The 19,252-nt window shown below is 38.1% G+C and overlaps 1 protein-coding gene across 2 annotated transcripts in view; it reads left to right on the top strand.

Annotated features, from left to right (window-relative positions):
• Positions 1-19,252, top strand: part of DROSHA (drosha ribonuclease III) — a 75,756-nt gene that overhangs the window by 22,981 nt on the left and 33,523 nt on the right. For both annotated transcript variants that reach the window (XM_008637177.2, XM_017738725.1), the window contains exons 13-17: positions 1,361-1,530; positions 6,729-6,853; positions 10,183-10,282; positions 13,194-13,301; positions 17,362-17,469. In XM_008637177.2, coding sequence (XP_008635399.1) covers positions 1,361-1,530; positions 6,729-6,853; positions 10,183-10,282; positions 13,194-13,301; positions 17,362-17,469 — 611 coding nt within the window. The remainder of the gene's footprint in view (positions 1-1,360; positions 1,531-6,728; positions 6,854-10,182; positions 10,283-13,193; positions 13,302-17,361; positions 17,470-19,252) is intronic.

Raw genomic sequence — 19,252 nt, forward strand, 5'->3', positions numbered from 1 at the left:
AAACAGTCTTGTAAGTGGAGTCCCCCTTCAGTTTGAAGGAAAACTTTGCACATTTAAAATTCTGTCCCTGTAGCTATTAGAAGTGTTTTCTATTTCCAGTGAGGTTTGGGGGTGTATCTTCCCCACTTAAGATTCCCTCTTGGAGTTTAAGTGAGTTAATTGTTCTGAGAGGCCAAGTTACACCATTCCCTTTCATCATTTCTATGCAGTAGTGCTGGAATCCCAGCTGAGGTAAGAGGAGGGCTTGTACATGTCTTGTAGGGAACATCATCTTACACAGTGCTGCAGTTGTGCAGCAGCTCTGCAAGGCTTTTCCAGTGTGCCTGGGATCACACTCCTTGTGCTGTGGTGTCATCCCCCATATTGCTCTAAGGTTTTACTTCTGGTTTGTCACCATTTCTCTTTTGTGGGTGTAGTGAGAGAGAGAATATACTCAGTGGCTGGACCAGATTGTTTCTGCTCCCTGGGGGAGGGAAATCAGCATTTGTGCTCTGGGGGGATGAAACTTGAAGATTCCTCTGTACCTATGGATTAACACCCTGCTATTAAAGGAGGGAATTGGAGAGATGTATGTCAAAATTAAAGCATTGTGGTAACATGGAGTGACTTCTCATTTACGTGAGCAGACATACTGAATTTGAATAGCCAGTGTCTTCTGAGTGGTGATCTGTCAGGACCATCACTCACCTTTCACGTTTGCATATTCACATCTGTAGCTGGCTACCTGAAGCCAATCAGATTATAGTGTCTTCTTGCTACAAGCAGCCTTTGCTGTGCATTTTTCCTGGGGTCTCAGAGGTATTTAGTAATTTTCACATGCCCTTGATTCATTTAGTGACAGAAGACAGCATGAGGCTCTTTAGTCTTCATTACTGCAGTTAGAGCATGTAAGCACTACAGATGAGTTTAAAGTGCAGGGATAGCTTGCTACATTCATCCAGAAGTATTCTGTAAAATTTTGAGTGTTCTTAAAAACTGCTGCATAATGCCTAAAGGCTTTTTAACTGCTGTTGTAAAAAGAATGATAAAATTGTGAAAAGGAAGATATAACTGGACACCATAACTGATTGTTCTGCCTACTCATTTTAAAGTTTATTCAGGCAAGTTAGAAACTTCAACTTTACAGTACGATGGAACTGTTACTCTCTTCACCATTACTGTTACTGCTTTAGTTTAGCAAAGTTTTTATGCATGTACAGTATTCATCAGTAAAACATTTGCCTTGATACTTGTCAAATCACTTAAGCATTTTGCATTTTATTTTGCTCATACAAATGGTCTGTATTCTGCATATTTTCTCTTCTGCACATGCTTTAGGAGTGAATCTCTGAAATGTGTTTTATTTATTTATGGTTTTAAGATGGAGGAAAAGAAGTACTCTCAATGCATCAGATTCTTCTCTACTTGTTACGATGCAGTAAAGCTTTGGTGCCTGAAGAGGAGATTGCCAACATGCTTCAGTGGGAAGAACTGGAATGGCAGAAATACGCAGAAGAATGCAAAGGGATGATCGTTACCAGCCCTGGAATGGTAGAAAAAATAAATAATTTTTTGTTTTTGTGAACAATCCAATGACATGTACACGTCTTGTTTCAGAGAGTTTGTCACAGGCTAAATTAGAACAGGAAAAGGTGACCAGTGGCAGTTGCTGATTGCAGTAGGAACAGTTTATTGACTTGTTCCAACCCTGAATTGTCCCTTCTGCTGCTGTACTGAAGGGCATATTTTCAGATGGGCACTGTTTCAATGTGCATGTTAAAAGGAACAGCTATACTTTATGTATGTAAAGCTTCCCTATTTTCTCAGACAGTTTTTATGTGCATGATCTCATTCTCTTTTCCCAGACACAGCACCAGAGAAATAGTAACTGTTTGCTATTTACTTTCTTCTTCCTCTTTTGACCCCCTGTTGACAGCTCTATTCCATGTGTGCTATCCTGATACTGCCTTGAATATGGAAACGGTGTTTTCTGCTTATTTCTGTGTTGCTCTCACTCACACTGAGGAATTTTGTGTACATTAATTAATGCATGTATTAATTTTCAATGCCTAGTTTGAAACCCCTAAGGCCTTATTATTTTTAGAACAATTGGTATTTTAAAGTACATGTTCTCTGAGCACAGCTTCTTTCAACTCCGGTGTTTATTAATTCAGCCCATTATTCTGACTTTCACTTTTAAGAAATGTGGGTCACAAGAATAGATGAATGTCCGCTAAAAACTGCAGGGGTTGTATTTGTATAGTTTGGTCAGTATTGCAAAATGGTATCTTAGTAGTAGAGGCATATTTTGGACCTAATATTTGCAACTGACATGCAGCTTTCTAAGTAGTAATACCTTTCTTTTTCTGACTTCATTTTCCTCCTTTGCTCATAGCTCAAATTTTTAGTTTCTGAAGAAAAAGTGTAACTTGATACCATGCCTAAGAAGGAATTTAGTTTTTCAGCTGAAAAACCTGACCCCAAACTGCAGCCAGGGTGACATGCTAAATACATTGTCCAAGTTCATAATTTAAAGTATGGCAGCATAACATTTAGTAAACTACTTAATAAGCAAATAATAACTTGGGTCAGATAATTTTTCCATTGATTTCACTCTGAGTAAAGTAAAACTTTTTAAACAGCAAGAAAATTGGACTGTTTCTGGGAACATGAAATACAACAATACACATGAACTCGCACTGTGGAAAGTCTACCTCAGCTGCTTTAAATTAGTGGTAGACCAGAATCTGATAGTAGAAATTGTTAGACAACCTGAACAGCCTTAACTTGCCTGTGGTTTCTGTGATACGAGGTACATGCTGGTCCACAAGTTGTCAGCATCTGAATGGTATACACCAACATAACTTGAGTTATTTTGCTGAAGATGTGCTGATTTCAGCTAGCTGAAAACTCACTTTTTTGTTTAGCATGAAGGAACGCATGTATGTTCGTCCCTTGTGTCATGGAACTCTAAATGTCTGTGTGTACAAGGCAGTGTGATTTGTGAAGTGGTAGTGTTATTTCTGAGGTCTTGTGGGATTTTTTACTGGCAAACTTTGCATTCTACGAGGCAGTGTTTTTAGAGATGTGTGTGGACATCAAAATATGTAAGCATAAAAGAAATCTGTAGCGCTTTGAAATGTCATGTTATAATGGCATCATTAGTACATGTTTTTTCTTTCAAGATTGCAGTGAGTTTCTTCTTAATTTGTGGATTTTTCCTGTGTGTTGCAGCATATTGTACTTGTAGGAACCCAGAGTGGAGAGAATATTTCTCTGCCTGTTTTGAGGGTTTTCACCCCCCTGAACAACACAGCTTTTGACCTCTGTCTGTGGAAAAAACTGCCTACTCTTAGAGAAGAACTAGAAACTACACAGGTGTAAATTAGGTGATTGACTAATATGTAAGATTGTCACAGGGTTAAAAATTTAGAGGTTTTGGGTTTGTTAATGTAGTAAATAGATTAAAGCAAAAAACATCAAAATGGAGGATTGTTGTTGTTCTCCAAACCTCCTTCTTCTTCTTCTACATCTCCATATTCTGCAGTAGAAATAGTTTGGGATTATTGGACAAAGAATTCTGCAGTTCCTGGCTGTGTTACTGAATAATTGGCAGAAAAGTAAAAATAATGTATGTTTTTAGTAACCATTGGTTGATTTACCTTTAAAAAGCCGTGTAATCTTGATAATTGGGCTTTCTCCTGCATTCTCTGCCTTGTGCTATGTCTGGATCACGCTAGTGACTCTTTTTCTCTGATAAGACTTAACAAACAACCATCAAGAAGCAGCGAAGGCTGAGTCCCGTTTGTCTCTGGAACTCCTAGCAAGGACTTTAAAAACTCCCTCCCATCAGGAGAGGTTTGATTACGGCACGATCAGTGTCAATACTGATTATGAATGTAAGTGAAAAACAGAGTATGAAACTATTATCTATGCATTTTGCAACATTAGAAGATAAAACAGTTCTGTTGGAGAGACAATGTGAAACTATTTCAGAAAATGACAGCTCTTCAGTTCAATTATATCCACTTGACACAGCAGAGTAAAAACACTGAATTTTGTTTTGCTGCACAACATTTCTTCAGAAATAATAATTCCTCTTGTGTTCAAATCTAGGTTTTATGTGTGTGTTTTATTTTTTTCAGTGGGAGGTGTATATATATATATATATATATATATGCATGGTGGAGAAGGGAAAAAAAGCTTTAATAGGATATAAATCCCACTTAAACAACTAACAATGTTTCAGCATTGTTTAAAATTATTTAACTTATTCATGGTGGTTTATTAATTCAATGAAACTTAGTGTTGAAATAGATTGAGAAGTTCACAAATTTTAGTCATCTTTCATACTTCATTCTTCCTAAAATATTGATGGTTTTCTCACTACTGCATAGATAGATATATATATTAACATACTTCTGTGCTACATCTGCATGCTATTTCATGTTGTGTTCTAATGTCAGCAGTGCCTTGGTTGATGAGATTTGGATAGGAAACAAAAATAACAGGTCTCTGTTCTGCTAGAATTTCTTTGGTTTTGATGTTACTTTAAAGGCAAGGTTGTCATTATTGGATAGTCTATCAAAGCACTTTTAAAAGAGCACAGGGATAAAACTCTGGAAGAATAACATCTAATTTGCTTGCATCCTGTCTGCTGGTGTGCAATTTATACTTGATGTTTCTGTATGTTGCTGTTTGTTCACTTAACCTTCAGAAAGGGCACTGGAGAGAAGGCTGGTGTTCACGATGAAATAAAAAACCATAGCCCAGCTACACCCCTCTCATAACTGTCAGTGAGGGAGCAGTTGTGATTAAGGCTTGGAGAAGTTCTTTTGTCCTGGTTGTTATCAGCCACCTGTGAACAGCTGTGTAACTGAGGGACAAAATGCAAGGCAGTGTCATGGAAATGAAGAGAAGGAGTCTGGTTTTGAGTGGTCCTGAGATCACACATTTGACACAGACTATGTGCATAGTGGAAGATTGCCTTTTTACACTTTTGAGTATCTCATTGCTTCTGTTTAAGTATCTAAAGTGTGTCTGTATTTTTTTTTTTTAATGTATTGATTATAATTGGTATAATTGAGTATAATTATTGTTTCATATTCTGTTAATACACCAATCCTCTGATTCTCAGAGGATTGGTGTATCAAGGCTGCTTTTTTAAGGGGGACAAAGATGGGAGAAGTTCCTCATTTTAATATTAATGTTGGGGAGAACCAACAAACAACTTATGAGAAAATAAAAACTTTTCAAGCTGGCTTTGTGCAACCCCCAAAATAACAGATGAATATCAGGACTTTAAGCTCTTGTTTAGGGAACAACATTCTGTCTGCTACAAATCCTGGCCTTTATTTTCTTTAGGTTTTTTTTTGTTCTAATCCTTTTTTATAAGTGCTGTGGGCAAAACCTTTTTATTTTTTTCTTTTTTTTTTTTTTTTGTGAACCCAGCAGCTTTAACTAATTTTAAAAATTTAACTACCTATGTTAAATCTTAACTAACCTAATTTTTTTTTTTTTTTTTTGGCTGGGGACTTGTAACTTTATGTTCAGTCATCTTGTCTAAAGGGAAGCTGATAAACGTTTTTCCCTTGGAAAATATTTCTGTATCTGAAAGTCAAGCTTTTAAGTAAGTTTTTGTTTTTCTAGAATAGATTGTAATTGTGGCCATATATAGAGTTGACTTTGCTTATCCATGCAGAAAATTATTCCTGTGAACTGTTCTGCCAAGGTGGTTTGGAGGGTAAAAGCTTTGTTCTTGACACAGTTTTTGTTGTTTTGTGAAGAGAATGGTGGGAGCTGTTTCTGTAACACTGAAACTCATCTTTGAGAAATTCACAGTGCTAAATGAGAAGTTTTGAGATGCAGGTAACTAGAAGTAATGCCCTTTTTCTGAAACCTAAGATAAGCAGAATATATTGGCCTATTCCAGCTGATTTCAAAGTGGGGAGTCAGCAGGCACATTGCAAAACAGCTTGACAGGTAAAGGAGAAGTTGTTTACTTGGAGACCAACTGTGCCCCTTCAGCTGAGTTTTTAAATATGCTGGGTAAGTGATGAAGAGCTCTGTGAGCAGCATGTCTGCTACGGTGATGTGCAATTACTTACTCTACATTTATAGAGCTGAAGCAAAAGTTGCCTTCTTTTCCACTGTCCTTTTTAACAATAAAAAGAACTTCTGTTTTGAACTGTAAAAAGGGCAAAAGTCTCTTCATTATACAAAACTGTATTCCTCCTTGTACGCATCAACATGGGAGCCTTTTCTGAGAGTAGCATGACAGATTTTTTTTTATGCTGTTTAGTCTGTGTGATTGAATGGATCTAATAATGCCTTCCTTTGCTTTGGGAAATCATGAACAGAACTAAAATTAGAGAGGTAACCTGATCTCAGCAAACTGCTCTAGCATGTGGGTTCTTGGATGCCAGAATGCTAATCCTAATTTTTATTTCTGGTGTGATGCTTGACCAGAGAAAGTTGTTTTAAGTTCTTGGAAATAGTCAAAGTAAATTTCCAGATGATTAAAATTAAAAGGCCTTTTTTTTTTTTTCCTCTGAGTGGTAGGTCAATTAACTTTGTTTCAGTTATTGTTGTTGCTAAATGTTTATAATAGTATTAGTGATTGGTTTAATGTGCGTATTATTAAACTTGGAATGTTGTTGCTTCATGTTTCCTGGATAGTGTGGGATTGAGGCAGTAAATTTTCCATGAAGCTGTTGTCAATTTAGTTGTATTTTGTTTTTTTCTCCTAGAAACCAAGCTCAGTTCGTATTGATCAACTGGACCGCGAACAATTCAATCCTGATGTAATTACTTTCCCTATTATTGTGCACTTTGGGATACGACCTGCTCAACTCAGTTATGCTGGAGATCCTCAGTAAGAAGCTTTTCCTCCTTTATTTTGTTCAGGGACTCATTACTGTTGTCATTCATGCCTTAAATAGGGCTTGGTTATGTGCTTAGGTGAGTCTGATACAAAGCTTAGTGCTTATGACACTGGGCACAGGCTCCTGCAAATATAAGGTATAACTTTCTCTGCAGTAATTCAGGATCTGCTGAAGTAAACGTGCATGTATGTGCAGTATGATACTTCTTAACCTGAGAACAGCTCTTCTGGGTCCAGCAAAAGGTGGTTCCTCAAGCTCCACATTATTCCTCTGAGAGGCCAGTGGTGGGTTTTCAGAGAGAGGATAACGTAACAGGAAGGCAGAGAGGGAGAAATGGTTACCCAAGCTTCCTAATGTCTGTAGCATATAGACTCCTGAGCTAGAGGATGTCTTTAGGTCATTTTGTTAAACAGCCCTGAATTGATGTTTTTAAATTTCTCAAATCACTGTTTGAATCTTTTTATGCTACTTGTAGGGAGAAGATTTCAGGTAATCACTTAACCAGTACTGTTGTGCATCATATGCAGAAGGGCTGATTTTTATTTCAGAGCTGCTACTTGATTGTTTAATTAGATGTTCTTCAGGTCTCATATCTAATGAGGAATAATATAGCCAGGTTCTGTTTGATTTCTTCATGATGTTTGTTTCTTGCATACTGTTATGTCCTACTTAATCATCTCTTTCTATGCTTTGAAGGATCATGTCTACATAGTGTTTCCTAGCTTGGAAGCTCTTGCACCCATGCTACTTTTCTCTGTACTTTTTATATCCTGATAGAGTTTGAGAGGAATGTAGAGAAGGAGTGGAGAGGGAATCAGGACTTCAGGCAGAGCAAGAAATACTGTTTCACTGTGGATTGATGAAGGGATGCGAAAGTGATGATTGGATTTTGTTCCTGGTTCTTTTCTTAACCTCTGACAATTTCAGGGAACTCTTCCAGTGATAGGGACATCTGCTTTCTGCATGACGACAGTATAGAGCCTGTCTCTGGTGCATGTGTAGTTAAGGTTGTCTTTTTCCCCATTGCTGTGGTTTAGGATTGGTATTCCCCAATTCAGTACTCCCACTAAAGAGAACCACAAGCCACTCCCTTCCCCTTCTGCTGAGAGATGCAAGAAGGCAGAGATCATGGGTTGAGGGAAGAATGATTTACTGGAAACAGCAGTGAGATAAGAAAACAAACAGTAACAGCAACAATACTAATAACAAAAATGTGGAAAGAGAGGGTGATTTATGTCCAAAATGCTCACCAGATCTGCAGTTTTATTCTTTTGCAACTGCTTGCTGAGAATTTTAAACCTAACATGGCAGGAAGTGGGAATACTGAGTTCTAATCCAGATGATAAAACTTTTTTTTTTGCTTTGATCATGAGTTTTAATCCACTTTATCTTTTAGTTTTCTTGTTCATCAAAAGGAAATAATTAGACCCAAAAATATAAGAATTATCTCTACTTTGATGCTGAATTTATTAGTATTTGTAAAGTTCTAGTACTTTTCATTGAAAATAGTATAAAGAGACAAAAATTATTCTTCCCACACCTTTTTATTTTAACTTTCTTTAAAATTTACTTGTGGGTTTGTTTTTTGTTTTGGGTTTTAACCTCGGAGCTGCTTATACAAAGTAGGTATGTTTTGTCTTGTCAATGTAACAAAGCCTTTTTTTGTGAAAGACCTCTGTGGTGCCATCATAAATGTTAGGCTTAACTCTGGTGTATGTGCACCCAGAAGAGATTTTCCTCTAATGTGTCTTTTCTTTGTGAAGTTCTAATACAGAATTTTTTGTAATGGTAATATGTTTATTAATTCTCAAACTTAATTGCAATAACAAAGCTTGTTTCACCCTTATCAATACTAGTAAAAAAATGTGTATTGGAGATCACAGTTTCAGGTTCTTATTTTCGGGTTGAAACCTCCTCAAGACATTTGTACTTTTCGTTTTGGTTGATTTGTTCGTTAACTCATTTTTCTTTTTTTGGATGTTGATTTGTCAGAAATAGATGTGCTATTCTGCAGGTTGCAAAAGTGCAGTGAATGGAGCATGAGAAAAATCTATGGATTGAGCATTTCAGATGTGTTTGTAGACTGAAAAAATATCAGTATCTCCAGAGGCAGAGAGTATGCATTCAAGAATGCTGCAGAGAAATAGCTAGGAAAAAAAATGCCAATAAGAAAAGATTTGTTTATGTATCTGTGAATGTGGGATGGTGAGAAGATGATGAAATAGTAAAAGACTTGCTGCTTCATTGACTCTTAAGCCACTAACGTGAACCCTTCCTAATAAAACCACTGCTCTAAGTTGGTGCTGAGGAGGATCTTCTTCTATAATGTAAATACGAAAAAAAAAAAAATAACTTGGGTAAACTTCTTTCCTCTGGTGTCTAATTCCCTGCTTCCTATTCAAAGTCTGATTTTATGGGTTGTCCTGAAAAAACTGTACAGAGGTGACATTTTGAAGGTAGCATTGTTTCCTAAGGACACAAGGTCCCTGTCATGATTCTCTTGGTTGCTTCTCCCACTGTAACTTTTGAACCTGTTGGTGAATTGCAGCTGAATGTAATGGTGGGATGTTGTCTTCAATTGGAGTAAGTTCTTACAAGTTTGGTGAAAGTTTGTGCTAGGTTATTGAGGGCCTCCCACTGAGGAAGAAGTTGTTACTGAAGTTCATGTGTAATTAGACACCACCAAAATAAGGCTAGATGGCTGGAGAAAACCAGAAAACTTAAATATGTGCTAATCACAGAAATAGCTTGAATTGCTGATTCCATTCAGCACAAACCCATAGGGAACAAAACTTTCATTTCACTTTTCACAGAATAACTTCATGTTGCATGTGACTTGTAGAGCTCTTCCTCAGGTGCTTCACTGAAATGTTTGAGCCAGTGTAAGGACAGACACTTCCTGGGAAAGGGTGCTACTGCTTTGCAGTGAGTGATAGGTAAGCCGTGTGGAGAAGAGGGAGTTTTCACCTGCCTGAATTGAGTTAAGCTGCAGGCAAGCCTTTTCAGCATGCAGAGGTGGCCCTTTGGGAGATGGGTATCTGAGAGACCTGGGGTCTGCCCTGGTCTTTGCTGTTCTTTACCTCACTTTGCACACTAATGCCTCCTCTCTGCTACTTGGCCCACCCTTCTGGAGCAGCTACAGAGACTACTGCTGTCACCTCTCTTGGAAAATGCTTTGAGATTATTTTTTTTTCTGGAGCAAAGAGATGCTTGTAGACATTCTGTGTGCATTATTAGCAGCTGGTGTGCTCATAATGACAAACAGGGAGAGACTTTTGTTTATTGACCAAAATACTTGTTTTCTGGTTTTGTCCTTCAGGTACCAAAAGCTGTGGAAGAGTTACGTGAAGCTGCGTCACCTGCTGGCTAATAGTCCCAAAGTCAAACAGGCTGATAAACAGAAATTATCACAAAGAGAGGTATTCTGGACCTTCCTATGACTGATAATTGAGCATTGTAATTTGGGATGGAATAAAGCCATATGACTGCCCTATTTATGGAAACAATAGAAATCCTTCACAAAAGATTTTATTTCCAGACTCTTAACACGGATTTTATTTTTATCTATGCTTGTTATTGAATGGGTTTTTTTTCTTTTTTTCAGCTGTCAAACTACTGCAAGTTTTTTACCCAATTATAGAAATTATTGTTACGGAACCATAACTTCTTTGTAGCTGTTGCCATTAATGGTTTCAAGAGTTAGTGTAGAGGAGGACTTTTTATTTCATAATGTACTTTTAACTGGCTTATAATTTTATACATTTCTCTTCTGAGATAAAAACTGCCACACTTGTGTGCATAAAATGTAATTTATTAGGTGGTACAGTGATCTTGCTCAATATCTTTGACTTGAAATCATCTGATTGTTGTATGATAGACAAGATATTTTTCTCTTTTTGTTTTTTCTTCACAAAGTGATGAGCAATAAGCATTTCCTAAGTGTAAATGCTCAACCAATCGGGAATTAAAATCAGAAAAACAAAGACTCCTAAATATAGCCTAAACCAGCCTATCTATTTCTATAAACCCTTGGACTGAAGCTTTAAATTTGTCTGGTGCCTATCAGGCACTCAATTTGACAATATATGTAAAGAATACATAGAGGAGAAATTAACTTCTTGTGTACTGGACAGTATTTAATTAAATTGTGTTGTATTTTTATTTATTGATTAGAAACACTGATTATTCATAAAATCATAGACTACCCTGAGGTGGGAAGGACCCATGAGAATCATGGAGTGTGATTCCTGAGACTTCCCCAGTTTATTGTGTACTTTTGGTTGCAGTAAGTGTTTGATACATATGACATTACACCTGATTTTTTTAGTTGTTGCAAAGCATAGAGTGCTGTTGTGTGTGTGAGCAAGAGTCTGAGTAAATATTTTATTTATGCTGATATTAAATAAGCCCTTAGCTTCTTACTTGTAAATTAAAAAAAAAAACCAAAAAACCAACAAAAAACCCACAACATTGTGACTGAACTGTGCCACAGTTGTAAAGGAAAAAAAGATTTGCTCTTACAGGAGATGATTTTGATTGCCACAACTACACTCAGAGCAAGTAGAATATCATTGTTTTATGAACATCCTTTCATTGGGGGGAATGGATGACTTTTTTGTAAAATTGTAGTGGATTGTTTATAAGGTGGTGATCATATTTTGCTCCAGAAGATAAAATGTTCCTTTGCTTTTTAGCACTGCTGTGTGGACTGCTTATTTTTGTTTCTAGACTGTATTATCTAGGATAACAAGTTTTATAAGTAGTTTGCCAACAGAGAGGCATACAGGGCTGAAGCAGAATCTTTATGTGAGGATAATCTATATATTTGCCAGTGGAGGTGTCAGTAAGTCAGAAGGAGCTGTAGGACTGTACCTCGCTGGTACATGGGCTTTTAACGATTATGAATCATACATTTTGGAGTGCTCCTGAGCCAGTCAGACTGAAATACAGCCAGGTCTGGCAAATACAGTACCACCTGCTTCAGGAAAAACCCAGTGACACACCTTCGACAATGCACAAGGGGCACAGTGCTGGCAAGCATCTCTGTTCCCTCTGCCATCAGTCATCCACCACTGTGAGTTGTACAATGATATCATTTGTGACAAGGTCATGCCTGGGGCTTTGTTCCTCTAACCTAACTTTGAGCATTTACAGCAGGTGCATAAATTGGGACCTGAAGGCTCACTTTGAAGTCAGTGGAGGGAGAAATGCATTTTTGAAGCCATTTATCCCCTTCATTGAATATAAAAGGAGCCAGGGCTGACTAGCCTCCTACCCTAGACAGCTCTGTATTGAGGTGTCTGAGGTTTGATGAATCTGTGTCTGGACAGGTGCAACTGTTGGAACTACTCTGTGAGTCTCTGCAAATCAGAAAACAGAGCCTGTTCCTGCCCAGATATGCTCACAGGCTTCAAACTGGAAGCTGGGAAGAGACAGCTTTGAGCAAGTGCCCTGTAGTGAAAAGGAGAAGGAGAGGCAGGATAGGTTGCATCTTTGAAGAGCTTTGTGTTCTGAAGAAGGCAGAGCACTGAGGGGAGTCTCTACAGTTAGTTCATGGTGTGTGGGGAGCTTGCACACCCCAGGGCTTTATAGTATTGGAACCAAGAGATTCTGATCCAGGACTGACTTATTTTATCTGTTTTTCTTTCATTCCATTTTTACAGAAAATATTTTCTTTTAATGATACTGTCAAAATCTTTTAATGATTCTGACCCTTTCATGGTTTCTAGAGACAAACTGTTTGCACAACACCAAATAGCCAGTGGTCAAGGAAAAACATAGTTTTAAAATTTTTATTGAAGTAATATTGGTAGATTTCATCAGCATAATCTCCAGGACTGGTGAGTATTGACCCCTTTCCCAGACTGGGCATAGTGACATTTTTGAGCAGGAACTGTTGCAAAGTAGCCAAGATGAGAAAACAAAGCCTGTTTTGCTCCTCCTGATTGTTCAAACCAGGAGCACTCATAGTGATGGACTTGAATGAAGAGGTGGTTTTGTACCTCTGGTAAAGAAAGTGCTTTCATTATGAGGACTTTACCTTTCTTACTTGTGTGTTATCTTGGATGTATGAGTTGGACCGGTTTGTTCTGTCATTTGCAGTAAAAAAAATGCAGTCACCTCTGTTCTTGGTCTACCAAAATCCCCTGTCTACTCTGTATTCTAACATATCTGCCATGGTCTGTGGCTGGGAGTTACCAGACCTGTACGAGCCGTAGAAACTGCTCACCAGAACTGAACCTCAAATGGGTGTTGTGCAGGCACTGGCAGGTGTTGGTGTGCTTTGTTGTAGCAAGTTCTTCACAGGAGCTCTGTTCTCTCCCTGCTTAGGAAGCACTGCAGAAAATTCGTCAGAAGAACACAATGAGGCGTGAAGTGACAGTGGAGTTGAGCAGCCAGGGGTTCTGGAAAACGGGGATACGCTCTGACGTCTGCCAGGTGACTAAACCAGAGAGATGTATTTTCTTTCTTGATAGCTGCTGCTGACCTTTCCAAGGGTTTGTTGCAGTTCCAGGCTGAAGAGCCAAATGCAAATGAATGCCTCAGTAATATCCATTGATTTAGGGAGCTATTCTAGTGTTCTGTCCACCTCCTCTATACACACAAAAAAGATAATTTAAATTTTTCTGCCAAGGGTTGATTAGCACAAGGGAGAAGGATTAGGAATGGCCAGCTTGAGGCTGGAAGTTTGCCAAACGTTGAGTCTAGTGTGAATCTTAATCCATCAACTGGCTTGGTTTTAGATATTTTAATTTTAATATATTTTTCTATTTAGATAGCTTTTTAAAAAAACCCCAAGTTTTACAGTGAAGCATGAAGAAATATCTTTTTACTTGAAAGAAAGTAAAAAAACTAAAAGCCCACCACAACTAACTTTTGGTTTAGAACAGGTGTGCCTCAGTAGAAAGGTATCTTTCAGATACTCTGTTTCATATGCATGACATCTCCAAGGAACATCTCTGTCAGATGATCCTATTCTGAAGCAGTTGACAGCCACCAGCTTTGTGATATGATAAAAATAAGTGCAATTTTTATATAATACTGTATTAGTAAAATTCAAGTAGTTTTAACAGCCATATAATTATACTGGAGATATACTTGCATTATTTTTTAGCTGTTGTTTTGGAGATGTTTTTTAAGAGTTAAATGCATGCAACTTAGTATTAGCTTACCAGTGTGAAGTACAAATTAGGGGCGTCTAGGCAAAGGTATAGGTAGAAATTCTGCTGTAATCTTGAAAGTCTGGTGAGGCCAAAGGGGAAATTCTAGAGTGAGAGAAAGGCTAATAACTAGGATTGCTTTTCTTCTGTCTGAAACATTTCTTGTGATTCTACTGTTGCTTCTGAAGTGGAAGGAGAATAGTGGCACAGTATCTTCTCACATAGCTGAGGAAAATTACATAGTGGCACAGTATCTTCTCACATAGCTGAGGAAAATTACATCCCTTTCCTAGTTTTTTTTGTTGTGAACTGTGTCTATTTTTACAGCTTAAGTAAACAGTGTAAATTTCCAATTTAGGCACTTTGAAGCCATTCTGTGTTATTCGTAATATCTTTTGTGATTCATCTCCCAATGTCTTGGATATTCCTGTTTCGTTCTGTTGTTGAAGGACAGCAAAACACCAAAGAATGATAGAAGTAAAACTATTTCATAATTTTTGTGCCCATCTGCAGCTGTAACATCTAAATCAGCCAGTTCTGGTATGAAGGTCCATTGATTTGATTTCTTTGTGAGGCCAGGAGTAAGTAACTGTATGTCTGTAAAATGAAAGATTGCTGCTGTTGCTACATGTTTTTTCCCAGATTAAAGAAGGCTAAAACTAAATATGCATAAATCAGCTCTGGGGGCAGAGCTGAAGTGCAGTGATTTAAAATTACTGCTTTTAAAAGCATTGCAGTTTAGAAGATTGAAACTCTTTTAAGTCACTTGTGATAGCTTATACTTGCTCTGAGTTCCATGTAGCATTAATGACACTGGTCTTTGCTGTCTCAGAAATGAACTGCTTGAAAGGGGAGGAAAAATGGTAAGTGAAATGTTAAAAAAATGTAAAATGGCTGAGTTCTGACAGGCTCACTTGAAGTTGCCCAGTATATCAAGTGCAGTACGTAGCCACTGAGCTGGGCAGCACTTAATACACAGCGTGACAAAATCTGGCCGTGCTGAGAAGACACCACCTCTGTTGCCCCACTCCACCCACACCACTGTTGCTGGTATGCCCCCAACAGCAGTGTAAAGTGTTCATGGTGAGGAGAGACCTCATGCATTCCAAAATATTTCAGCTCACCTGCTTCCCCTTAGTAGCTTCAAGTCAGGAGCATTTGTTGTTCTGGAGGATGATGGCGGTATCTGAGGGCACTTGAGAGAGTTTCTGCCTTGCCATGTTAGCTGCAGCAAGGAAAGGACATGCAGAATATTTAAACTCATACATATTTTAAGAACATCTCTTCTAAAGAGATAAATACATAAAACATCAGAAACATTGAATAGCAATAGTCCAAGATGACGGACGTTGATTGAATCAATCAATCAAGTAGTTAGTGCCAGGTAAGCAGCATTTTGTCAATATGACTGCAAGAGTCAAATTAAAGTCCTTCTCTGTGCTCCCAGAGGTCTGTCAATTCTTTGTTCACTACACCACAGCTGATAAAAGTCTAAAACTTGATATTTCAGTCCTCAAATGCAGGGACACGTGTTGGTGTAAAGAATGCTAAACATTGCTTGAAGAGACTTTCTGTCTAGTGGAGCATAGAGGTAGGGAAGCAGAGTTGTCCTGTGAAACAGTTTTGGGTTTCACTGTTTTGGTGTTTTTCAGTTAATTCCTTCTATGAAGGAGCACGTAGGAAGCACACCTGTACAGTTTATATGGAGATGAAAGGAATGTTCTTACAAATTACCCCAAGAAAACTCTAAATGGCTGACATCATAACAAAATAAAACTTCACCTACACTTCCTAATTCTGTTTGGAGTGGTTTTATATTTCTCTATATTTGGAGACAGATCTTCTATATTTGGAGATCCAGAGAGTCTTTTTCTTGCTGTTGCTGGTTATTTCCATCTGAGAGAAAAGGACCAGGGAGGGGTGCCTGGTCAACAACTGGCTGAACATGGGCCAAAGTGTGCCCAAGTGGCCAAGAAGGCCAGTGGCATCCTGGCCTGTACCAGCAATAGTGTGGCCAGCAGGACCTGGGCACTGATTATCCTCGTGTACTCTGCACTATTAAGGCCATGCCTTGAATCCTGTGTCCAGTTCTGGGCCCTCACTACAGGGCAGACATTGAGGTGCTGAAGCGTGTCCAGAGAAGGGCAACAGAGCTGGTGAAGGGTCTGGAGCACAAGTGTGATGAGAAGTGGCTGAGGGAGATGGGGGTGTTTAGCCTGGAGAAAAGGAGGCTCAAGGGAGACCATATCACTCTACAACTGCCTGAAAGGAGGCTGTAGCCAGGTGGGAGATGGTGTATCCTCCTGGGCAACAAGTGACAGGATAAAAGGAAATGGCCTCAAGTTGTACCAAGGGAGCTTAAAATTGGGTGTTAGGAGTACTTTCTTTGCAGATAAGGTGATCAAGCATGGGAACAGGTTGCCCAGAAAAGTGGTGAAGTTACCATCCCTGAAGGTATTCATAAAGATCTTTGGGACATGGTTTAGTTGGTGAAGTTTACAAGTGTTAGTTTAGTGACTGGACTCAATCATCTTAAGGGTCTTTTCCAAGTTAAATAATCCTGTGATTACCTTCCAGCTCTGTGTTCAGTTCTCAGGAATTTCACACTCTTTTACTTAAACAGAAGGTTTTGCCATTGGTTAGTCTTAATTTTTTGATCTTGTAGCATTCACCAGTTCGTATTTTCTGCTGTTCTGTCATTAGTGACCTGCAGAAATCCACAACATCATTTATCTGTAAATTATACATCATCTACTTTGTGTGCTTGTTTTTCTTGCTTCTCTCCATGCTTTACACTCACTTCCTCTCATCATACACAATCCTCTTTCTGAATTAATTGTGACAGCCCTCAGATTTTAATGCCCTTAAAACACACCTTTATTTTGAATATGTTCATGTCATGTCAGTAATAGGAATGATTAGAAAAAAATTAGTTCACAAATGGTCACATGCATAATATTCTTTAAATCCTGCATTTCGCCTGTATCTCTTTTCATTCTTATGCAAGATTTGTGATGTTGATATCATACTTGCTATACTACTCTACTGACAAACTGTACTACTTGCTTATTTCAAACCAGATGCATCCGAAGTCAATATTAGTGTAGAATTCCTTCTTTGAAACACTGAGAGAGAGGGACTGCCATTGTTAAAAAATAGAGTTGTTGGTTTTTTCAATGTTATTGACATTTTCCCCAACAGAAAAGCATTGTCTATTTCCTAGACAATCAAATGGCAGCCTTTCTGATATTTTTTAGCACATGAAATGTACCAGACTACAGCGTTTCAATCTGTACACTGAAGTTGAATGGTTTTGCTTATTGCGTTTGTTTTTTCAGCACGCAATGATGCTTCCTGTCCTCACCCACCATGTCCGCTACCATCAGTGTCTGATGCACTTGGACAAGTTGATAGGCTACACTTTTCGAGATAGGTGCTTGCTGCAGGTAAGATATGAAAACTCCAACTGCTTGCTGGTTTCTCTTCGTGATACTACTGAGTTCATCCGTAATGCTGAAATGCACAGCGCTGCCACAGCTTGGGCAGACCTGATTATTTGTACTGAAGATCTTTCAAAAGTTTCAGTTTTCCCAAGACACTTCTCAATAGAGATGTCTGTTGTGCACCTAGATCTTACACCTACCTTTGCTCCCAGGGTAGATCTGGATTTGCTCATAATATGTAGAAAGAGAGAAATGCACTTACTGAAAAGACTGTCAAGTACTCATTTCTGTGTAAGTTCCTTTTTTCACATATTTACAGAGAATACAGTGTTGTTCTGCAGATGAGTGTATATGCCCTGCTTCTTGTTTTTACAGCCAGTTGTTCTAAAAGAGAATAATTAAATCACTGCCCTTTTTTTTTGCATTTCTTGGTAGTGAATAGAAATTTGCAAACTTCTGTTCAGCTCTTGATTTCTGCAAGTACATAATAAAATTTCTTACTTGTTTTAAATGCATTCACGTCACATAACCAGCCTTTTATGTTAGTCTATATTTGGAACTGATTACTCAGAGTCTGATGCTTGGCATGATGGCCCCTTTCCTCTTAGACTTTTTCTGAATTTACTGAAGGAAAATGAGGACTTCTGTTAAGAACTTCCTTCTGAAATGGGTGTCATCTCTCTGCAGTGACTGGACTAAGTTCAAAACATGACAGTTTTTGTATTTCTCTAGAGATTTTACTCCCAAATTATTTTAAGGAAATGTCTTTTCTCGCAGCTTTTCTGGCTTCTAGAATTTGTTTTCCAGGCCTTTTCCTACTGCAAGTTACATTAAACATTGAGCATCTTCTAGGATTTGGTTGTTGGCAGGCTGTCTTTGTTTTAATGTCAAAGATTGAAATGCAGTGATGGAAACTTTCAAAATGTTGAGGCCAAACAAACCAACAAGTAAATTCTAATAAAAAAGAGATGAAAGCGTAAAAATCAAGTGTGTAAGCATTAGTCACGTATCGTTATAACAAGTGTGCTTAATACTTTATCCCTACACTCATTTATTTAAAAGCTACAAACATTTTCCAGAAGAGGACGAACTTCTTAAAAATGTATATAGTATTAGTCATCTGCTTGAGCATAGACAATGTTAGATGTATAATTCTGCATTGATTGTTAGCTATTTTATCACGGTGTTTTCTTTTTAAAGTACAAGCAGGTTAAAAAAAGATTACCCTAAGTTATCTGTTCTGAAAAACTGTAATGTGTCATCTAGTTCAGATGGAGCAGAATTTGAGAATGTACGATTACAACAAACTTAGTAATACTAACAAGGAATTAAAAAGGACTTGGAGAAAGTTCTTACTGTTGATTAAATATAATTTTACTCTCTTAAGTTTTATGTTTAGAAAGCAACAGACAATGTTTCAATGAATTACTGAATGTCTGCTCGCAGCCTGCAGCACCAGTCCTGCAGGTGTGTCAGAAGTAACTTCCTGCAGCTTGCATTTTCCAGTGTGTCTCTTTTTTATATACAAGTTTTATGTGCACGTACTTTTATACAAGCACAATATTTTGAGCTGTGTATGTGTAAAGAAGGAGAAAATGTGTGAGTTTGCAGCATGGAGTTCTGAAACCAAGCTGTAGTACTATTTGCTGCTGCCATTTCTGCAGTGGTGGTGTAAGCAGCAGAGTAAGCTTTTGTTAATGCTAGGTGATACAGAGGTAAAACAGAGGACCAGACCTGCCATTCCTCTTAATTTCCATCAGAAGAGTAAGCCCTCTGTAGTCATGAG

The sequence above is a fragment of the Corvus brachyrhynchos genome, unplaced genomic scaffold (genome assembly GCF_000691975.1).
Source record: "Corvus brachyrhynchos isolate BGI_N302 unplaced genomic scaffold, ASM69197v1 scaffold23, whole genome shotgun sequence".
Classification (NCBI taxonomy): domain Eukaryota; kingdom Metazoa; phylum Chordata; class Aves; order Passeriformes; family Corvidae; genus Corvus; species Corvus brachyrhynchos.